The sequence below is a fragment of the Schistocerca nitens genome, chromosome 7, assembly GCF_023898315.1.
Source record: "Schistocerca nitens isolate TAMUIC-IGC-003100 chromosome 7, iqSchNite1.1, whole genome shotgun sequence".
Lineage (NCBI taxonomy): Eukaryota > Metazoa > Arthropoda > Insecta > Orthoptera > Acrididae > Schistocerca > Schistocerca nitens.
In genome coordinates this window covers 17,106,247-17,128,419 of record NC_064620.1, presented here as the reverse complement: position 1 = coordinate 17,128,419, position 22,173 = coordinate 17,106,247, and the positions used below count along the sequence as shown (strand labels likewise).

General features: G+C 46.9%; 1 protein-coding gene across 1 annotated transcript in view; it reads left to right on the top strand.

The window, feature by feature from the left end:
- The window catches only part of LOC126195212 (protein dachsous), a 317,104-nt gene that overhangs the window by 280,590 nt on the left and 14,341 nt on the right, over nt 1–22,173 (top strand). The window contains exons 21-23 of the mRNA XM_049933731.1: nt 5,678–5,977; nt 19,009–19,306; nt 21,008–21,133. Of these exons, the coding sequence (XP_049789688.1) occupies nt 5,678–5,977; nt 19,009–19,306; nt 21,008–21,133 (724 nt within the window). The remainder of the gene's footprint in view (nt 1–5,677; nt 5,978–19,008; nt 19,307–21,007; nt 21,134–22,173) is intronic.

The window sequence follows — 22,173 nt, the reverse complement described above, 5'->3', positions numbered from 1 at the left end:
GTTTCCGGAGGAATTCCTCCAGTAAATCCGTCGTACCCCCCAACCCCCCCTCCCCCCACCCCACCCCCGGCCACCTCGCACCGGCGAGCTGTGAACACTCAAGAGGGAATGACGGCACAAGCAGTGCTTTCACATCCACACGTAGTCCGCATTCGAGTCAACTCGCCAGTTCAATAGGCGAACTGCGAGGAAGCTTTCTTGTGTCCCACTGTGTGACTACCGAGAATACACTGACCTGTGACTGGCAGAACACTTCCACAGAACTGCTGAAGAAAAACGGCCTCTATCTCTAGCGCAGCTAATCATACCGTTTGAAACATTAAATTCTACTTGGGATTCGAAGAAATGTAAACTCCTAGCTCGTATGAGGGCAACTGCTCACCCGTATTTTTCACAAAATAACTCGTACACCCCCTGATCTGATAAATTCGAAGAATATTTGAATGTTGTGACTCTTTTTGGTAGTGATTGAATATTAATCGTTTGGAAGTCATTGCCCGCATCTCGTGGTCGTGCGGTAGCGTTCTCGCTTCCCACGCCCGGGTTCCCGGGTTCGATTCCCGGCGGGGTCAGGGATTTTCTCTACCTCGTGATGGCTGGGTGTTGTGTGCTGTCCTTAGGTTAGTTAGGTTTAAGTAGTTCTAAGTTCTAGGGGACTGATGACCATAGCTGTTAAGTTCCATAGTGCTCAGAGCCATTTGAACCATTTTTTTGGAAGTCATTAAGTCGATACTGACATTGCCACTGATGATGAAACAGCGGAAACATGTTCTATGTAGCGTTCACCAAGATAAATACCGAGGTATTTGACGCAGTGGTTGAAACATTGAATTCGTATAGGGAACAAAGGAGATTTATATTCGCGTCTAGCACTTTCAAATGTTGGTTTTCTGAAGTTTTATGGTCCCGTCTACACACCTACATGTGTTTCATGCTCCATCTTTGTGCAACTGAGATAATGTTTCATCCTGAATGACGTCGCTCTTGACGAAACTTTCAAACGTGACGTTCTTTCCGTGCCAGAGCGTATCAGGGCGTGCTGAGAAGCAGTGCCTCTGATTTTTTTTACCTGACAACAACACCCGTTTTAGATAAAGCAAACGTTATTAACATTGTTCATCTTTATTCTTCGCGTCTACATATTCGCAGGGCTCTGCCTCTAGAGACACCCGAATTGTATCGTGTAACATGGCAGTGTGTAATGTAACTATGCCGGTGCGTGAGAAACACCGTGCCGTAGTCGAGTTTCGAATTCGAAGAGTTGGTCCACACACGGAGCACCCTCTCGTCCAGCACGACAATGCCAGACAACGTACAAGCAGATACCTGGCCTTCGCTGTCGTCGATAATCGCCCACACAGTCCCGAATAGGCGCCTTCGACAAAGTGAAAATAACTGGTCTCTCGTTCGGAGAAAAATGTTCCTCACCATGTTGAGAAATGAATTCGTAGACACGAACAAAAAATTTGTAGACTGTTCATAACGTTTGCTATTACAGTTTTAAGATAAAAAAATCGGAGGCATTTACATTTAGGAATCGTGGCGAGTGACGAGTGGAGTGCATATTGCAAATTTGGAAAGAGCAGCTTTCAGATTTTATGAGAACAGGAGAAACATATATTGTTTGTTATGTTATACGTGGAAGAAAATAAAAAATGACTACCGCAGATAACTGTTTTTAATTTGTCTTTCCAATCGTAGTTTACACATTCCTATAAAGAAACGCTTCCACTTACGAATACGCTTTTAATTTGGAGTACAAACTATACTGCCAACTCGGAAGGGCAGAGCGGTGAGTGTGAGCGGGCGGCCGGGTTCAAGGCGACGGAGGCGATGACAAAGGACTGAAGATGCCGTCATTACGGCGGCTCTGCACGCAACTCCTGCACAAGCGATCGCCATGCCGCGCGCGGCATGTCTACTGCTGCCGAGGCGCATCCCAAAGGCCGCCATGCCGGCCACAGCGCGCCCTCGCCGGTCAGACGCCCTTATCAGGAGCCTCCTCTAACGTCGCGCGCGTCACTAGGCAGACACAGACCGGTGCTTCCGTGCGACCAACTGTTACACTGCAGTGGCAAACGGGTATACCACATACGAAACTTTAAACGGCGTCATTTGTCGGTTTATAACACTCCTGTCTGCTACTACTGTGCCATAACCTTAAAGCTGGAAACAGGTTGTGAAATAAAACTATTTTGTTATAGCAATTATGGTATAAAGCAACAGAGGAGTGTTACCCTCTGAGACGAATTTTGTTATGTTCACCGTGTTGTTCCTAACGGAGGTGGCTTATCGGAAATGAAAGTCAGAATTACATAAATATTTAAACAGTGACAAACAAAATATTGCCTATCTGCACTGTTTAACGGATAACGAAAACGGTCGCCAGCCTAACTAGGCAAGAGAATGATTAACATTCTCGTTCAAGAAAATAGTTATTAGTAACTTTAATGGATAAACACACCCTGTACTTTGTCACACGCGAGTGCAGTGAACTCCGACACACACATATGTTTACGGTAAGATTGAAACTAACAGTTAGAGTAGCACAAACAATTTGCAAAATTATAACAGGTACAGAAAAACACTATCACTTTCGGGGCTTACACAAACTGAGTGGTCTTTATAACACTACCATTAACATTCCCTCTAGGATCATAAATTGGACATAGGTTTAGGTTAAGTCTCTCTCAGTTAAATACTTTACTATTTAAAATGAAAGTTAGTTGAAATTCACTGACAGGTTACTTATCACTGTCTTTCTAATAAATAGATTATGGTTTTCATAAATAGAGATCTTTCCGTTATTTGTTACCTAGCATTAACACACTAGACAAACTGTGGATCCTGTTATACTGTTAATATGCACTTATAATACACAAGAGAGACAAACACTTAGTAATCATGAACATATAATTTCCTACTATGCAGTTTTCCAGTTTTACTACCGTGAGACATAAAATTAACATTTATGTAAGATACTGACTCACTTTCTGCGATTAACAACAGGCAGTAATGTGATCATTTACCAAGCAAAACTTTATAAGCCTCAGTCTTGAGAAATTTTAATTTGAAGTTGGCAACAACACATTAATAAGCAGTTTTACTAGGAAAATTATTTCAGCAAGCATCATTAACTTTAACTCACTCTCTTGCCACATTAACTTTAACTTTCTCTTTACTATGTTCAAGGGGCATTAATTAGAAAACTGGGCTTTAATGTACTTTCAGTAAGGACACTCGGTAATCACTTTAGTTCAAACGGAGAGGACCCTGAGAGGTGTTATGATGAGGAGAAAAATCAAGGTAGGTACATAAATTCAGATATAAATTACCTTATATTTCAGCACATTAGCACATCCATTAAGCTGATCCTTCACTGTACATCATTATAGTATTACATTGCAATGATTGCGCAATGTGGTGGCAACTGCATGTTGGTAGGTGGTATTGCAGCTAGAATTGCTGGACTCTGTAATTTCTTGGTGGCGATGATGAATACCAAATCCAGAATCGTTCCAGCTATTTATCCATCCATCCGAGGCATTGGAAAGTAGCAGAAAAGCCTCTCTCGGAACCAGCACAATATGCATCTTTTACATGGCAGTGCACAGTTTGGTGGCTCGTCCCCGACTCGTGGCTCGTCCCCGACTCGTAGCTTGTCCCCGACTGACTATCATTCCACCTTTCCTACCTAGGCCAACCACAATTTGCGCGCGCTACACAGTTCCGTTCCCGAGGGGAACCACTACACCTTTTACATACAAACTAACTAAGAACCCTAAGTGAGGATCAGCAGTTTACATAACAGCAACCAAATACATTAAATAAAACAAAACATTTACACATATTGACATTTCTACAAAAAAATTATTCACACAAAATTACAATTATATACAGTAAGTTTTGTTCCCTCCAAATGGGACAGAGTTTAAATGAAAGATATGCTACACAGCATAGCACCAAACCATGACATCAAAGTTTGTATAACGAAAGCAGTATACAATTTTATGCTATCGATTCAGTCACACACATTTACAGAAGCACAGCAATGTAACATTAAAAGAAACAAAAGCAAAATAAATCCGTAGAGTATTAGAGCTATGGTGTTACAAGTTGTAGCTGTAGAAGTTTTTATTTGGCCATTGCAATTTAGGGTTACGCTATTATCAAGCAGAAACAATACAACGTATGAGTGTAATTAATAGGGACGTAACAATAGACTCTGTTACTTGTCAGCCGCGCGGGATTAGCCGAGCGGTCTCTGGCGCTGCGGCCATGGAATGTGCGGCTGGTCTCGGCGGAGGTTCGAGTCCTGCCTCGGGCATGGGTGTGTGTGTTTGTCCTTAGGATAATTTAGGTTAAGTAGTATGTACGCTTAGGGACTGATGACCTTAGCAGTTAAGTCCCATGAGATTCCACAGACATTTGAACATTTTGTTACTTGTTAGGATACACATATTTAAAAATATTAGATGCATTCAAGTAACTGTAAACATGTAGCATTGTGTCCAATTTTTTAACCTGTTAACAAATCGAGAGTATACACGATACATATAATGCCACGGATTCAAGCGGAATGTGAGCACGAAGGTCGTCGCCTAAACTTCGGCTATTCACATAGAGAGTGAAATAGAAGTGCGGCTGTGCAAAGTAAGTTAACAAGGCGCAAAGGTAACAACGCCAGAACTATGCAACTACCGGCTGACTAGTCAGAGCTCTTTTGGAACAAGGTTTTCTGAGTTTCTAATAACTACATGTTCTTGAAGTGCACTGTTCCCCGCTAAGAGCTTCCGAGTGCACACAGTGTCCCAGGCGCAAGTTTGGCCAGCTACGAAGGGTCCATTCTAGCCAAACATATCAAAACATTAAGTGTAAAATTTCCGCGGAACAAACTAGCATCTTGGTTCATTTATCCTATCATAGCTCGGTTGTACATCCATAGCAGGAGACACGAGGTTCTTAGAACGAAGTACGAACGTCGGTCGAGAGATGGCACAGGCCGGAATGTTAACTGATAATTTTAGTTGTTACCTGCGATCTCTAGTTGCGAATCGTCACCGAAATCGCAGCAGGACTAGACAACGTGACACAGGGTTCTCAGGAATAAGTACGAACTCCGGCCAAACACATGGCACACGCATTTGAGTGTTAAATGCTACTTAAGGTGCTAGTTGCTACTTGCGACTTCTTGTTGTGACTGACATTGCCGGTAGATACTGTAAATTTGTTAATCTGGAAAACTGTGACTTTTCAGTCACAGTGATTTGTAAGAGAGACGTGATTTCTTGCACTCCCCTGCTGCATATTGCCGCTGGAAATCACCCCGCACCTGCCTTCTTACGTGCACAGCTTTACAATAAATGTGTATATCATCAGCCGAGCCGGCCGCGGTGGCCGAGCGGTTCTAAACGCTTCAGTCCGGAACCGCGCAATTGCTACAGTCGCAGGTTCGAATCCTGCCTCGGGCATGGATGTGTGTGATGTCCTTAGGTTAGTTAGGTTTAAGTAGTTCTAAGTTCTAGGGGACTGATGACCTCAGATGTTAAGTCCCATAGTGCTCAGAGCCATTTGAACCATTTGTCATGAGCGACTGTGGTTCTTTCTGAAATACATTTTCTAGATGACACAGGTTGGGTCCGAACATGCTGTGTAAACGGCCGTGTGGTGTGTTCAGGCACGGAAGTGGGCGCGGTGCTGACGGCGGTGACGGCCAACGACGTGGACACGAACCCGCCGCTGACGTACAGCCTGGAGGAGCAGCCGGGCGCCGAGGGCTTCTTCAGCGTGGACCGGTTCAGCGGCCGCGTCACGCTGGTGCGCCGCCTCGACTTCGAGCAGCGGCGGCAGTTCCGGCTGCGCGTCGCCGCCTCCGACACGGCGCACCGCGCCGCCACCACGCTCACCGTCTCCGTCTCCGACGTCAACGACAACGCGCCCGTCTTCTCGCGCGCCCACTACGAGGCCACGCTACCCGGTGAGTGCCGGCCGCCTACTTGCCGCGTACCGCGCGGGGAAAACAGTCAGCTATGTCCGCGGAGCAAAAACTACTCTTCATGTTTACAGAAGTATAAATGCAGAGCACAAATTATAAGGCGAAATATTTCACCAGTTTGTTGTAATACTAAATTCTTACAACACTAGATACTATAGATACTAATGTTCATTAGCTCAGCATATTTGAAGCTGTGTGTAGTATTATCAGAAATGGGAGAAATAGAGAAAGAGGAGAAGATTGAAACTGCAGCGACAATAGCTATTCAGAAAGAACAAGTTTCAATATAGGATTACGTACAACGTGCTGGGAGAACTGCGTGTGGTGGGGGGTGCCATTATAATGAAGGGCATTAACGATAACAGTATTACTCGTCGTGCGTGATATTTTAAATTATGTACGTCGCAGAGTTGTCATGAGAAGAACTGTAGCCTGTAGAAAGCGGAACAGCAGTTCCACTGGTGCAGATGATCTCATCAGAGGCGTCTTGCGCAAGATCGTCGATGCAGTCTGACAGAGAGGGGACGAAATAACAACAGAGGCGTACAACTGCCAGTCGACTCTTCGAAGCGACAGACGTGATAGTCGGTCCGTCTGGTGGTGGTAAGGAGGTGACAGGGTAACTAGAAAGTGGCCATTGTCACAAGGTTCGTCATGTGGTGAGTAATGCAGGAAAGCCGTGAGAACGGCAGGGCGGCACCGAACTGCGTAGGAGTACCGTCACTGGTGGCGCACAGTTTACCGTTAGTAAGGTGAAGCGGCACTCTCCCACAGAAAGTGTTACACACTCAAGTCCCAAGCAGGAGAAAAAGGGGGGGGGGGGGCAGTTATTGGATTGAGCTGGCCAGTTCATTGTCAGTAAGCGGCCTGCTGGGGGTAAATAAATATTACAAATAGTGATCGCTGAGATCGTTCGCAACCACACCGATATTGCTTCCAACTTGGTACGAAGGAGAATCCACTCACAAAATCTGTGTGAACCAATGTATAGAGCCATCCAGATGCCGTCTCAGCGGCAGCAGACTTTCGACAGAATTCACGATAAATACGGAGCATAGGGGAATGGTCATTAGTGAAATATGTTTCTCGTAGAGCTATGCAAACTGAAGAAGAGGAGGAAGCAAGTGTCGTAGTTTTGGCAGGTGACAGTAGCGTCACACTTCCACTAAATCATCACATTAGAGGTGCCCAGGTAAGATGTAAAAATGCTAGGAAGCCTGGTCATTCCTCAGAGTCACTATCTGTCACCAATGGGTATGGAACCGCATCAGTGAGCATTCGTTCGGAATCTGCCTGCGTGGGGGGAGGGTGGGGGACAGGTGATCTGGCACCTCCAGGGTCACTGGAGTAGTCTTGTCTCGAGTATTCTTCTCTTTCTCCTCCTCCTCCTCATCCTCTCTGTCTTTCTCTTCCTCTTCCTTTGCAGCTTTTGGTGGTTGAGGTTCCTGAAAGGGCCTCTCCGAGACGAGTGCGGGTACAGATGAAGAGTGGGCAGCCCTGGCACCCAAATGCCGCAGTTCCTTCAGCCATTACTTGTCGTCAGGCCTCGGGGGAGAGGCAAACAAGCAACCCTGTTGTTTCTGGAGTTGGAAGATGCTTTTGTGACTGTTGCCACAGTAACCGCAAGAGAGGAGGACAGTGGATGATCTGGTTGAGAAAAAAAACGAGGTAGTGTGGGTGATGGCTGTGACTTTCGTATGATTATCATGTCAACAGGACGCAGGCATTCATATATTTTTCATGCCTCAGTTTATTACAGGTGGTCAATAGATTTATGTTGTTGTATCTAGGTAAACTACTGAGCGATTAGAATGATCTTCTATACAATTGACACACCAAGGCAGGTTTTCATAAGAAATATCTGCATTTTGGCTCCGCCATGCAGTGGGATTACAAATGACCACATTGCGCGTATCGGAAGCACCTCATGGGCTGTGAGACTTATGGTTTCACGTCACACATGTACACCATGTGTCTGTATCTATTCTATTACCCTTTGGACCTTTTGGACGTATCAGACAAAATGTACTGTTCATTGCTCAAGATCAGCCTGTAGCTCCTCCTCTGAGAAGAGAGTAAGATCTCGATGGAAAATGACTCCTTGGCCCATGTTTAAAGTTTTCTATTGAGCAATGATGAGTAGTGTGTCAGCCAGACGTTCACATGCCTGAAGAGCTGTAGGTTGTACAACAGTAACTAGTAATGATCCATTCCACATTTTTCCCAATGATTCCGCTTCTTCGAATTTATATTCATTGTGTTCCACAAAAAACAAGGCTTTATTGCATCAGTTCGATTACATACTAAGTCTTGGGTAAATTGTTTCACTCCTAAGCATCTGGCTTGCCCCTCTTCCCATGGGGTAGCCAGGGTAGGGGAAGCAGTAGGATTGTAAATGTCCACAATGAACGTTCTATACTCGTCTCATGAGACGGTCGGATCAGAACGGCGGCTGTTGGGTAGGTTTAATTTGGTTTGTTTCACGTGCAAAACGTCCACCCTAATGCCACCTGCTCAAATCAAGAACTTTCTCCACAGGTGTCATCGACCCATGGGAAAGGTCTGACCGTTGCTGGGAGTCCTCATGCCCCAAGACGACAGGTATCTCATCGTTGGCCTGCGTGGGAAGTTAGCTGCTCGGGCGTGAGCATTGTAACCCCTGCTGTGTCAGGGGCTCTACCGAAAGGATACATAACGACCCCGCCACATTGGCTTCTAAGCGCATATACGAATCTACACAGTTGTTGCGTGCAGATAATTTTGAACAGTGCTTACAGTAGACTCTATTTAAGGTGTTCTGCCCCAGTCTGTCACACTTCACAAAAGGATTTGGAGGATGAAGGTCAAACCCAGAAGGGGACCAAAAATTACTTCGGCCAAGAAATGATGTAATGTAAATGACTGAATATGTCGCGAAAGGAAAGCAGAACGTAGGGGATAGCTGGGCCGACATCAAAGGCTGTCATCATGAGAAAGTAAATAAGGAAAGGAAGGATAGTCTGAGATGAGAGATTTCAGCACAAGAAAGGAAGTAGGTGTTGCAATAGCTTGGGGCCCCGTGCTCACCACGCACATAATCACAAATCGTAAGTTCCCTCAGGGGCTCTTCATGCACGTGTTTTTCACATACTTGTGTAATCTCCTGTTTTATACAGACAAGTTTTCGTACCTCATCTGGCCATTAAGTGGTGGTGGTGGTGGTTAGTGTTTAACGTCCCGTCGACAACGAGGTCATTAGAGACGGAGCGCAAGCTCGGGTTATGGAAGGATTGGGAAGGAAATCGGCCGTGCCCTTTCAAAGGAACCATCCCGGCATTTGCCTGAAACGATTTAGGGAAATCACGGAAAACCTAAATCAGGATGGCCGGAGACGGGATTGAACCGTCGTCCTCCCGAATGCGAGTCCAGTGTGCTAACCACTGCGCCACCTCGCTCGGTGGCCATTAAGTACTGACACTCTTCTGTAGCAGAATATTTCAAATTCTTCCAGTACCTGACTTACATGTGGAGGTGTCTCGGTGTGTCGTGAAGGCTCAGTGGTCCTCGAGAGCAGTAAAAAGAAAAAAAAGGTGAAACGTAGTTGCAGGAACGCAACGTTTCAAATACCCTGATCTGGATGTGAACACAACATTTATTTCCCCCTCTTCCCCACTTCCTTCCTACCTTTTATCTCAAATGTAGACATGCCCACACATCTTGCCTTATTTCACCATCCATATGATAGACTTACATCACAAACGTTGCTTTTCGAAATATACAGAAATCGCGACCAGCCGTATAGCAAGGTTGATAGCTGGCATCGACAATTAGTGACGACTGTCCAGCAACGACGCACTGTTTCGTACAGTCTACAGAACTTGCTGTCTCTAAGGACATCGTAGGCCTTTTACACCACACACAGCAGAAAACCTGATAATGTTTGCTGGAATATGAATAGCTCTTGGTACGTGTCAGAATTCCTCCCAGTGAAAAGAATCGTAGACCACAGTGCCCGTGCAGTATAAATGCGGGGCCGATTTTATTTTACTCTACTTTTAGTCAGATTCAGAATGGAAACTTAGACGAGCGGTGAGCTTCCGTCTCTATGCGTTTGATTATTTGTGGGTTGGAACACGTGCTCCTCGTACCGTAGTCATCTCTAAAATGGAGGCTGCCGCAAGCGGGCCGACCACGGCCCGCCGCCATAAACCACACCGCAATTCGCCATGGCTCGCGTGCTCTAAATTAAAAGCAACACGAATTAACGCCTCTTTTCTCTCTTTCTTCCTCATTTAAGCTGAAAGGGCTCACAAATGTCTGCCGCAGTGTTTTACAGCCGCCTAAGCCGACCCAGTCACTTTTCTGCTGTCCCGTTCCAACACTTGGCGTCTTTTATTAATTCTTTTTTTGTCTTTTCTTTGTCCTGTGTATTCTTATACTTCTTTTTGTTGTCGTTCCTATAGTTAGGAGTAAATCCACGAGAAAAAATGAACTATTTTGCTTATCACGATTTAAAAAAGAGCCGCATTTCGCCGACTCTCTTTAACTAATCATCGTCGAGCTCTGCGCATTTTATGTGTGGAACTTTTATTCCTGTTTCAAGTATATTTCTTTATGCCCGTGTGCCCGTTATGTTTCAATAAAAGCCTTACTCTTACGCATAGCATCCTTCATTGCAGTCGTTGTCAGAAACAGAGTTCAGTGTTTGATGTCAGTTCTGCTCAATTGCTAACTCCAGATCGACCAACTCCAATTACCAAATCGATGCGCACTCGGTCTTTTTGCAGCGATGTTCTCCCTATTCAGCATTATAATACCAGTGAGATTCTTTACTGGGGATTCTTTCAGCGAACAGTTCTACTCGAAACAATCCCCGCAAATGCTAATAAGAACTGAAAACTAGCCAACGGCCATCTTCCTTCCCCACTTTTTTCCGCCCCAGATTGTGGTCCATCTTGAATGACCTCGGTGTCCGCAAGATGTTAACTTTCCCATTTGACCTAGCGGAAACAAGAGGAGTTACTCCTACGACGATAGCACCCTTCAGAAGGAGCAAGATGTTGATAATTCCAATGAAATTATCAGTGTACTCTGAAAAGCGAAGTCTGTTGTTTCCTGGTTTCACGTTTCCAGCCGTTTCATTGACACGTTTATCTTTTTGTTTTATATCTTCTGCTAAAACACGGATCGAAATCCACTTGCGAGTATCACTTCTTCTGTTGAAAGCAAACAGGTTCTCTTAGTTCTAAAGAATTTCCAGATTATCTGCTCTTGTATTCTAGGAATCGACCAAATTAACCTACCACATCTTTAACACAGTAGCCGGCCGCTGTGGCCGAGCGGTTCCAGGCGCCTCAGTCTGGAACCACGCGGCTGCCACGGTCGTAGGTTCGAATCCTGCCTCGGGTATGGATGTGTATGATGTCCTTAGGTTAGTTAGGTTTAAGTAGTTCTAAGTCTAGGGGTCTGAAGACGGATGTTAAGTCCCATAGTGCTTAGAGCCATTTGAACCATTTTAACCCATTCTCAGGAAGCATTATGGTAGTATATATTAATGGCTACCATCTTACGGCATAGTTTCACTATTTCTTTTAGTGGCATATTGGTACAATGTGTATGCAGTGCCACATTAAATAGAGGAATCACCTCCAACAGCCGCGAGATGCTCTTGTGTTTGCAACTTCATGGTGTTCTCGTAGTTAGCTGCGGTGCGATATATTGAGTTTTGTTGTGCGATTCTTCTGGGAAGTACCGCTTATGTGTATTCGCCACGTATTCAGTGTCGTGTGTCTTGTTAACTCGCGCGGTATATCTTTTTTACTACCATGCAAGTAGGAGAGATTTGTCTAAATCTTTTTCATAACCTAAAAACCATCGACTGTAAACTCTATTGCTCACTCGTACGTTACTGAATTGATATATGCCGTGTTCAAGACTGTGGAACTCAAAAATGGATATCGAGGTTCCGTCTCATCTCCATAGATGATACTGATAGTGATGGCCATTATGAAGTCAAAAATTGTCAAGTATCACAAATAGCTATGTGAAGACAAGACCATCAACGACATGGCAGTTAGTTGCCACTTGGCAATGGCCAAAGAGTAGTCGGCGGACAGTTCGTGAGAATTTAACCGCTTCATCCAGCAGGAAACGTGAGAAGGCTGCATTAATTCATATCGAAACCAGACCATGCATTCTTAAATTCCATAACAAATTTTATAAATCATTCTCTATTGTGCCTTAATTCACGCGGTGGTTACACATAAGGATATGTGCAGCTCTGTGTTTGCATACCAGTAAATAAACAAAAAATCCTAGAATTCATTCCCTCGTCATAAATAATACACTCTTTTCATGGAGAACAGCAAATACAAAATCCTTGCTCCAAAGAGCTAAATCTGTTTCGTGTTGACGGAAACTGGAAAGAAAGACCTACCGCGCAGTACTCTTAAGTCTCACTCGGAGAGCTTCGCCCTTTAAGACACAAGCCCTCATGTATGTCGCAGCGAATATCAATTATTGTTTAAACCTTCTCAGTTCGCAGCGAGGGCTGGCTGCCGATCGCAGACGTCTGGCGACAACGTCTACGGGAGGTAGACTCGTTCGCCTCTGACGAATTCTCTCTCTGGCCACCACCTCGCCCGTGAGCAGGTAGCCGACACAAAGGAAACTGCACGGTCAACACGGGGTACGGTAATTTCGTGGAACACGTCAGTCGGCCTCTACGTTGGAAGCAAATAATGTAATAGCTGGGCGTGGACTAGTTTCGGATGTGGGTTCCCAGCGTGGCGGAACATCCGTTCTGTGTCGGGAGTCACTTGCAGCGCGCTGTCGCCATTCGAGTGTAATTACTGGCTAAATTGATGGTACCATCCACTGGTATCGCCTTACGGATCGACGGGTTTGGACCAGTATGATGGAGTAGCGATATTAAACTGAGAAGCGAAAACTGGTTGTTACGTGCGGACTGAACAATTAACTGATCACGTGGAGTGTCGAGAAGGAGATAAACGTTTCCGCCAGCAGCATTTATGACCAACAGCGAGACATTCACAGGTATCCGATACGCCTCTCGCATTGAATACAAGTACTGTCACTTCGTCAGACAGTTATTTCTGCAAATGATCACGGAATCGGTGTTGATTCTCTCTCTCAGTTTGACAATGAAATTAACGCTCGCATATAACAGCCGAGGCTCCATTTGGGATGGAGAAAGCATATGGCGGAATGCTTCGGCGTTTCAATTCTGTGAAGCCAGCGAGGTGGTGCAGTGGTTAGCACACTGGACTCGCATTCTGGAGGACGACATTCAAACCTGCGTCCGGCCATCCAGATTTAGGTTTTCTGTGTTTTCTCTAAATCGCTTCAGGCAAATGCCGGGTTGGTTCTTTTGAAAAGGCACGCTGACTTCCTTCCCCATCTTTCCCTAATCCAATGAGACCGATGACCTCGCTATTTGCCCCCCCCCCCAAATTAATCAACCAACCAACCATCCAATCAATTCTGTGAAAAAAATTACATCGTACAGTGTGCGTTTATGGGGCTGGTGAGCGAAGCAGACGATGTTGTTGTCTCAGTGCCCTCGTGGCGATTTCTAGTAAAGCCTTAAAAGCAACACAGCACTCGTCCTTGTCATACTATTACGACTAACAAAATGCCTGTGACTCTGAAACCTGCTGCAAATTATGTATAGTTTGGTCGAATATAGCGTATTACTAGCTCGGTTTCAACCCAGATTGGGAATTATACCAATGTTTTACAAATAAGTCGTATAGGTATCTGTTCGGAATTTATCATACTTCGTCAGGGAAGTTACTTGGTTAGCCGCGTGTAGTCGAAATTCCGTTGGGATAAAACAAATAATGGAGCATCGAGTGAATATTTTTTCTGCCTCCGCGTTGGCTACCTCGCTGCGTGGACTTATTATATCTGCAACTGGCATACGAGCAACCAGCGCCGACTGGCAACATGTAGTTCTCTGGCGGTATTCTGGTCCAGATACTTGTGCCTCAGCCTACTTCACGAAAGGCTCCGCGGCGGACGCAAAGTTGGCGGGCGACCTCGCCGAGAAGCGAACCGCGGCCACTGGCGAGGCTGGTTTCTCGCCTCTGGCGGCCACTCTCGCTTTCGTTTTTGGGCTCGCGGGGCACTTTGCATTGAATCGGCGGCGGCGGCGGCGGCGGCGGCCGGGACCGCGGCAGGCGGACTCTGGCGCACGCAGACGGCGACGCCGCTCCGAGGACGACGACGCCAGTTAATTAGGCGGGCTCAGCCGACGCCTCGCCGCTGCCGCCCTTAATGCGCCACTCGCACTCTATGTAAATAATCTCCGGCGCGGTGACGTAGATTAATGTCTAGGCTCTTCTGCGGACCGAAGAGGTCACGCAGTTTGGTTGATTACGCCGCGGAACATCTCTACTCTGACAGTACGTCGTTAATTGTATCAACTATTACTTGAAGGCTGCAGTCCCTGCTGGATGTTTCTTCTTTGGGCCCTCAATTAGGAGCTGCCCCGAGGAATCAGCGCGGCATTTATTGTTCCTCTCGATTCGTCCTTGCATTTCACGCTGAATACTATCAGAAAAGTTTGAACAACAAAACCTACTTTTTCGCTTCGTATGGTCGTTTCTGCCATATCCCTGAATACTGAACGTTCCTCTTGGGACACCAGTATACAAAAATATACGTTCACATTACCTCGGTGTCAAAAAGATTCACTAAAGTTATCGTTGGATCAAACGCTTGTAAAATAGTTCTTATAAAATAGTTCCTTGGACTGAAGGAAATCATAAAAAACATACTGTTTTTAACATAAACTCTTGACATGTCTGTTTACGTAAGAAACAAACGGTAATCATTCTGTGATGTCAATGAAAATCGGGTAATAACACGAAATCCAAGCAAAGATACGTACACGTTATATCTGTGCATACGGTTGTCAAGACATAACATGATAACGGCAACTGGTGATATTGTCACGTGGGTCTTCAAAATTTGTACACAACATTCAAGCATTACCTGCCTGCATGTATTTATGATAGGGTGGCTTTTAAGCTGTGATCGATTACGCGATTGTCTTTGACATCGCAGTATGATTATTGTTGGACTTATCGTGTAAACAGACATCAGCTAATCCAGTATTCAGCTTCGGTAATAGAGTAGGGATTTCTATGAAGTGAGCAGTTGCATACAACAACTTTTTTAAAGGTTGTAACGAAGTGCTACCAACTTAGGTCACAAAAGACAAAAATGGTTCTGCGCAACTGCTGGACTTCCTTTGTGGATGGTCAAGATGTAACTTTATCGCAATCTTGATAAGAGCACGGAGCCTTAATTCCTGTCGGATTTCGATAATCGCCCGAGGCAGCCGGACCCGGTGCCAACACTTCGTAGCTGATGTGATCCAACATTTTCCAGGAGACGTGACGTCAATCCTAGGGCTTCTATTTCGTCCATGAACTTGCGCGTGTGTTGGATGATGCTATCCTCGATGGTTGGTTGGTTAAGCTCTTCATCTAGATCACGGATTCTTTCCCGCCTAAGCGCCTCAAGAATGAGTCGAAGACATCGATTTTGCAGAGTCCGGATGGTTTTCAAATTAGAGTTCCTGGCTGTCCCCCACGTGGAACAACCATATAAAATGACTGGGACGGCCGTTGCCCTGTAAAGACGAAGTTTCGTATTGACGTTCATCTGCGTGCTGGCCAGTAGGGGGCTTAGTTTGCAGTTGAGCCGTGAAATCTTGATCCTCTTATCCTGTACATGCGGTTCGAAAAGTAACTCATTGTCGAATGTGCTTCCAAGGTACTTGACGTGATTGCTCCAAGGGATTTCCTGATGGCGAAGAATCAGCTGTCTGTCAAATCCGGGCGGAGTCGAGTGAAGATCATCGCTCTCGTCCTGCCTGCATTGACAGTACCTGCATTTTCGTTGGCCCGGTGTTCTACCACGGCGAGATGACGTTTTACGCGAGCGATGACCGCGTTGACCTTCCGGCTACTGGTCAGCAAGACGGTGTCGTCCGCGAACTGGGCAAGCACCAGCCGAGGCAATAGCGGAATGTCATTGACACAGATGGCAAAGAGTAGTGGAGAAAAGACAGAACCTTCAGGGATCCCGTCTGTGAGAACCTTGAGGCTAGAGCGTTGCCCCTCGATCTTCACTAGTATACGCCTATTGTGCCAAAAGCTGTCGATGATCTTAAGGCCGTAGTCCGGGAGTAGTTGTAAGTTCGCCAGTTTAAGTGGTAACTGCAGAACAGGTATTTTGTCGCCTACATACATTGGCTCCTAAAGTCACGTGACAATGCTGCGGCGCAAGGTTTGTCCGTAACGGTTCTGCAGATTTTGAATGTCGTTACATAGCTACTACAGACAGATCCCGTTCAAAGGTACCGTGGATTTTGTGTAAACATTTTATAATCATTTTAACGATTTGGTGTTTCGATATTTGGAATGAAATTGGCTGAAGTGCTTTTTTACACGTTCATTTAATCGCACAAGCGTCCGTGAAGTTGTGCAAAGTGTCTAGACTCGCTTCCCCCATCCTGCTGCTGCATGTTCCACTGAACCGAAGGTAATTCTATATCCGTGCATGGAACGGCACGCGATGTCATACGAATGCTTACGATAGAAGCCGAAACGTTCCTTCATACGCGTGCCTCCGAGAGGTAAAGCATCTATGCACTTACAGTGCTCTCGCGCCGCACTGACAAAGTGATTTCGAGAAGAAAGAAGGCGCAACGCGGCAACTTGGTACAAAACATACGCAAGTGTTTTAATTGAACAACATGAACCGAAGCCGTGGCTTTCTGGCATCAGTAATGAAGATTATGACAAAAGGAACAAACGCGTTAGGGCATTACACGAAATATGCCGCACATTAGAAGACTGTTGCCACAGAGAAAGGCATGTCATTGAGACATCGAGGGGAAGTGGTAGAGGCAGTGAGCCTGTTTACGTACCAGAAGTATAGGTTTTCACAGACCTCTGCTGACCAGTGTCCGTTAACTCCTCAGAAGTAATAATTGTCTACTTCCAAAGTTTCTGTTGAACGTACTCTATTAGGAATTGGCAGTTATCTTCGCTTAATCTCAATTTCGAAACGAATGTTCGTCCTCTAAAAGTCTAAAAGAAGGTACTTTTCCGAAGAAATGTCAGACGTCCCCTCTCCTCTGTCTCTCCATCTACTTTTTTTTTCAGCAATAATGGTTCATTTCGTGCTTTTGACTGCCAGTGTGTACAGGGTGAAAATTAATAAAACCGACAAACTGCAGGGTGGGATTCCGGACTGGAAATGGAGGAGAAAAGGTCCAATAAACATGTGTCCGGAAATGCATCGTTGGCACAGTACATGGCGCTGACAGACGAAAGTTTCTCTGACGACGTGTCGTGTGTTCCTCCTATGTTGCAGACTGTGTGATTAACGCAGCGTACTGTAAGCACCACAATAGTCTGATATGCACATCGCGAAGAAGCCGAGCCGGCCGATGTGGTTGAGCGCTTGTAGGCGCTTCAGTCTGGAACCGCGCGACCGCTACGGTCACAGGTTCGAATCCTGCTTCGGGCACGGATGTGTGCGATGTCCTTAGGTTAGTTAGGTTTAAGTGGTTCTAAGTTCTAGGGGACTGATGACCTGGGATGTTAAGTCCCATAGTGCTCAGAGCCATTTGAACCAGTTTTTGAAGAAGCCGAGATAGTGTTTTCCTACGGCCAAGCAGTTAGAAACGGTCGATAGTCAGCACGGCTAAATCAAAACAAGTCCCCTCATAGACACAAACAGCACCACACAACATTTCAGGCCCTTTTTGGGCGTTTGTTGCTCACGTGTCCTTTCAGACAGACGAACGTGCTGGAAGACGGCGGACTGTGAGTACGCCAGATCTGGACGACAGAGTTGTGAAAGATATTGAGACAAACCCTAGTACAAGCTCCAGGCAAGTGGCCCGCCAAAGTGGTGTACTCCAAAGTGCGTCGCGTGAACGCGTGCGTTGCGTGCCAAGGAGACCACTTGGAACACCTGTTGTGAAGTGGATGCGATGCAGCTGTGCACTGTGCTCCGGGACTATTTGTCGGCGCTGCACGCACACCGTCCATTTACGGACACATGCTGATAGCACCTTTTTTTCATCCGTTTCCAGTCAGGAATCAGTGCCCGCAGTTTGCCGGTTTTGTTAATGTCCACTCTGTATAATGGATACAAGGCAAGAATGAAGTGAGCGACGCCACGAAAACTTGCCCTCTGTGCACGCAGTCCCGATCTGCGACCGCTCCGGGCAGCCGCGCGTGTTAGTACGACCGCTCCGGGACGGGGAGGTTTGCCGGTCCCGGATCGAATCCATCCGCCAGCTTAACGACGAGGGGTCGGCGTGCGGGCCAGCCCGGATGTGGTTTTTAGGCCGTTTCTTCTCATCCCACTGTGTGAATACCGGGCAGGTTACCGTGTTTCGCCTCAGATACAAGCTTCGCCAGCATTTTCCACAAATTCGGCAACTAGAATTTACTCTGTACGGAGACAGAATGCGTGTACTGTTTGTGTGAACGGGAGGGTGATGACTTTAGCTTTTTGGTCTCCTTAACACTTGCTCGGCATCTGATGAGCGCTTTGTAGCGAATCTAACCCAGCACGACTTTTCCCGTTCTCTCTAGCGCGCAATTTGTTGCTCGCTTTAAGTAAATGTAGTTGGGTACTTAAACTTTGAAGAGGTACAGGGGAGGGCGACAAATGCCACAACCCAGCTGTCAAAAAAATGGTTCAAATGGCTCTGAGCACTATGGGACTTCACATCTATGGCCATCAGTCCCCTAGAACTTAGAACTACTTAAACCTAACTAACCTAAGGACAGCACACAACACCCAGTCATCACGAGGCAGAGAAAATCCCTGACCCCGCCGGGAATCGAACCCGGGAACCCGGGCGTGGAAAGCGAGAACGCTACCGCACGACCACGAGATGCGGACCGACCCAGCTGTCGCTATTTTGTTATGGGTGCAGGTATTTTTTGGGCTCTATCGAGGTGGCTGGCCTGTTCCAGACGTGAGCGAGCCGTCGCGCGCGCTGCTCACGCTGAGCGCGACGGACGCGGACTCGGGGCAGAACGCGGCGGTGCGCTTCTCGCTGGCGGCGGCGGCGGCGGCGCGCGGCTTCTCCGTGGACGAGGCGCGGGGCACGCTGTACGCCAACGGCAGCGCGGCGCCCGCGGCGCCACACGTCACGCTCGTCGTGGCCGCCACCGACGCCGGCCGGCCGCCGCTGTCCGCCGTCGCCGCCGTGCGCGTCAGCATCTCGCGGGGCTCCGGCGGCGGCCCGCGCTTCGCCCAGGACGAGTACCGGTGAGTGGCTGTCAATACGACCTAGTGTTGGGGTCTTCTGTCCAAAGACCCATATGCATTTACTGTATTCACCTCTCCTTCTGCGGTTTTTACCCCCACCCTCCCCTCACGTCCATCCGCTACTAAATTCGTGACTTCCTGGTGTCATTTATTGTAACCGAGTTGTGCCACAACTCTATTCAGCACCTCTTCATTAGTTACTCCGTCCACTCGTCCAATCTTCAGCATTCTTGTCTAGCGCCACATGCGGTTGTGAAATCAGTTTACAAAGTGAATTGCTTACAGATCACTCCTGCGACTGATTCTACACTATTGCTCGAGTGTGTCGGACCCGTACCGAGTAGTACTGACAGCGGATTTTGAACGTAATACAGAGAAGGGCAGCACGAATGGTCACACATTTGTTTCATCCGTCGGAAAGTCTCACAGAGATACTGGAGAAACTGAACTCTCACACTCTTGAAGACAGACGCAAACTATCCCGAGAAAGTCTACTAACGAAGTGTCAAGAAGAGGCTGTAAACGGTGACACTAGGAATACACTACAACCTCCTATGTATCGCTCGCATAAGAGTCGTGGGGATAACGTTAGAATAATGAGGATCTCGAACGTGAATGGAACGGGAAGAAACCCTAACAATTTGTACAATCGGACGTGCCCTTTGCTATCCACTTCACGGTGGTTTGCAGAGTATGGATGTAGATGTAAATTTCAAAGGCTTCTATTCTCTTCTTGTCTGAACTGCTTATAGAACGCGTTTCACATCCGTACGACGCTACACTCCCGACAAATACCTTCAGTAAAAGCGTACCTTAGGAGCTATGAGCACTTCTTAACCTTGTCTACTGTAAAACGCATCTCTTCTACGGAACGGGTGCTCGTAGCTCTTAACGTATGCGTTTAGAGCCCATCTTTACTACACTTTTTTGCTTCTAATGATCGTTCCTGTCATATCTCTGGTTATTGACAATTCTTGCTGGGGTACCTTCTATAAAGGAATCAAACGAGAGAGGAGAATGTTTTGTTTTTGTGAAATGATACTTAGGTTTACATTCTCAACACTTTCAAGATTCCACTTTGTACGTCTCCTGTAAAAATGCAGTCCTTACGAGAATTACCATCGGAACTGTCTGTACAAGATATATGCCTGTTTCCAACAAAAATAGCAACAACAACTACGTAGACATGAACGCTTTTTCGTTGTAGCACATGGTTTCCGGGACGTGCATGAAGGCATTCCGTCTGGCCTCCGAATTTTAACGTGTGAACTGTTTAGCTAATTGACATGATCAAAACTGGACACACTTGTCCTCACGGCCTATACGCCATCCTTATTTGTAGAAAATACATTCATCGCTGTTTTATCATCTTAAGCTGACCGGTTTCGGACAGTATCACCCATCTTCAGATCTCTTTAACTGTCTTTACATAAATGACGAATGGGCTCTAATCTTGTGTTTACAATATTACAGGGCTAAAAACTTTTCTATCCAGTTACAATAAAATGGTCGTGTACATACCATTTCTAGTAGTTAAAGAATTACTGACTTCAGAAACACACTTTAGAACGCTACTTCCGTCCCAGACTCATAGGTCCCCTCCAACAGCTATATGCTAACAGGCAGCCGCTGAGTGCTTCGCCACCTGAAACAAATTTATCGAAGGCGGATGATGTGAGAGCGGTGCGTGCTTGTGCGCAGGGTCCACGTTCGGGAGGACGCGCCGGCCGGGACGACGGTGGCGCGCGTCGCCCCGCCAGAGGGCGCCTCCAGCGTCGTCTTCTCCATCGTCGACGGCGACGAGGACGGCGTCTTCCACGTCACCAGGTGAGCCGCGCTGCGGCTGCCGCCGCTAACTCTGTCTGCCTCCTCCGTACTCTGTCTCACTACGTGTATTCCTTTGCTCTGTGCACGCTTACTACCGGACGGAACTATACGGTGAGTTACGCCCTGCTGCATTACGGCTCTAGTTGAGCGAGATTGTGTCCATACGTCTCCGCATATGCCGGGGCAGGTGGGGGGGGGGGAGGGGGGGGGGCGAGGAGACATCGCGCGCGTGCGCCAGCGTAGCAACGTGTGTGTAGTCTGCCTGGAGTGTGTGTGTGTGTGTGTGTGTGTGTGTGTGTGTGTGTGTGTATGTGCATGCAAGTCTACATGCCTCTAGCGCCATTAGTAACAAGCCGCTGGCTGAACGTTTTTGCGAGTGCCGGCCATTGCATTCTCGAGTCGTTTGCTACAAGCGGTAACTATGTGGGGCCGTTCTTGCGCAGAGCCGGCGACTGCTGTGTTTCTCACGCGCCTCCTCCGCCATAGTCCCCGCCTGCCTGCTTTCACTTTATGTACTCACAATGGTTACGCAGGTAGCACCTGGCGTAAATTTCACGCTTCCCACAGTAGTTACTTCGCCGGCGACGTCTGAGAGCCAAAAGATTGCGCCTGCAATTTGAAACCAGTACGTCCTTCCATTAAGCGAGAGCGTCGCTAGGGAATCCGCTGTTATGCGGACGCACTATTCCGCTGGTGCAAATTGTAACATTGTTGCAGCCTTTTCTGCGTCTGATGGAGTGTAGGTAATGGGCTGTTGTAGTTCTCGTGTGCATAGGAAAAACGCCGCTGCGCAGCTTTTAGTTTGTTTCAGCCGCAGTGTGTAGCAGAACCTGTTGCGTAGGCCACTTCTCTTCTTACGCCTCTAAACGCCGGAGTCGGTTAACTCACTGTGTGGCCGTATCTCTTACAAGTAAGGGTCCCTGCCTGATAGTGAGAATACGTTATCGATCTAGCAGGTTTGCAACTATCCCCTCGGAATCTTCAACTGTAGAATTTAATACAGACGCATCGGACGCTGTACGGTGAGCATTACTTACCAC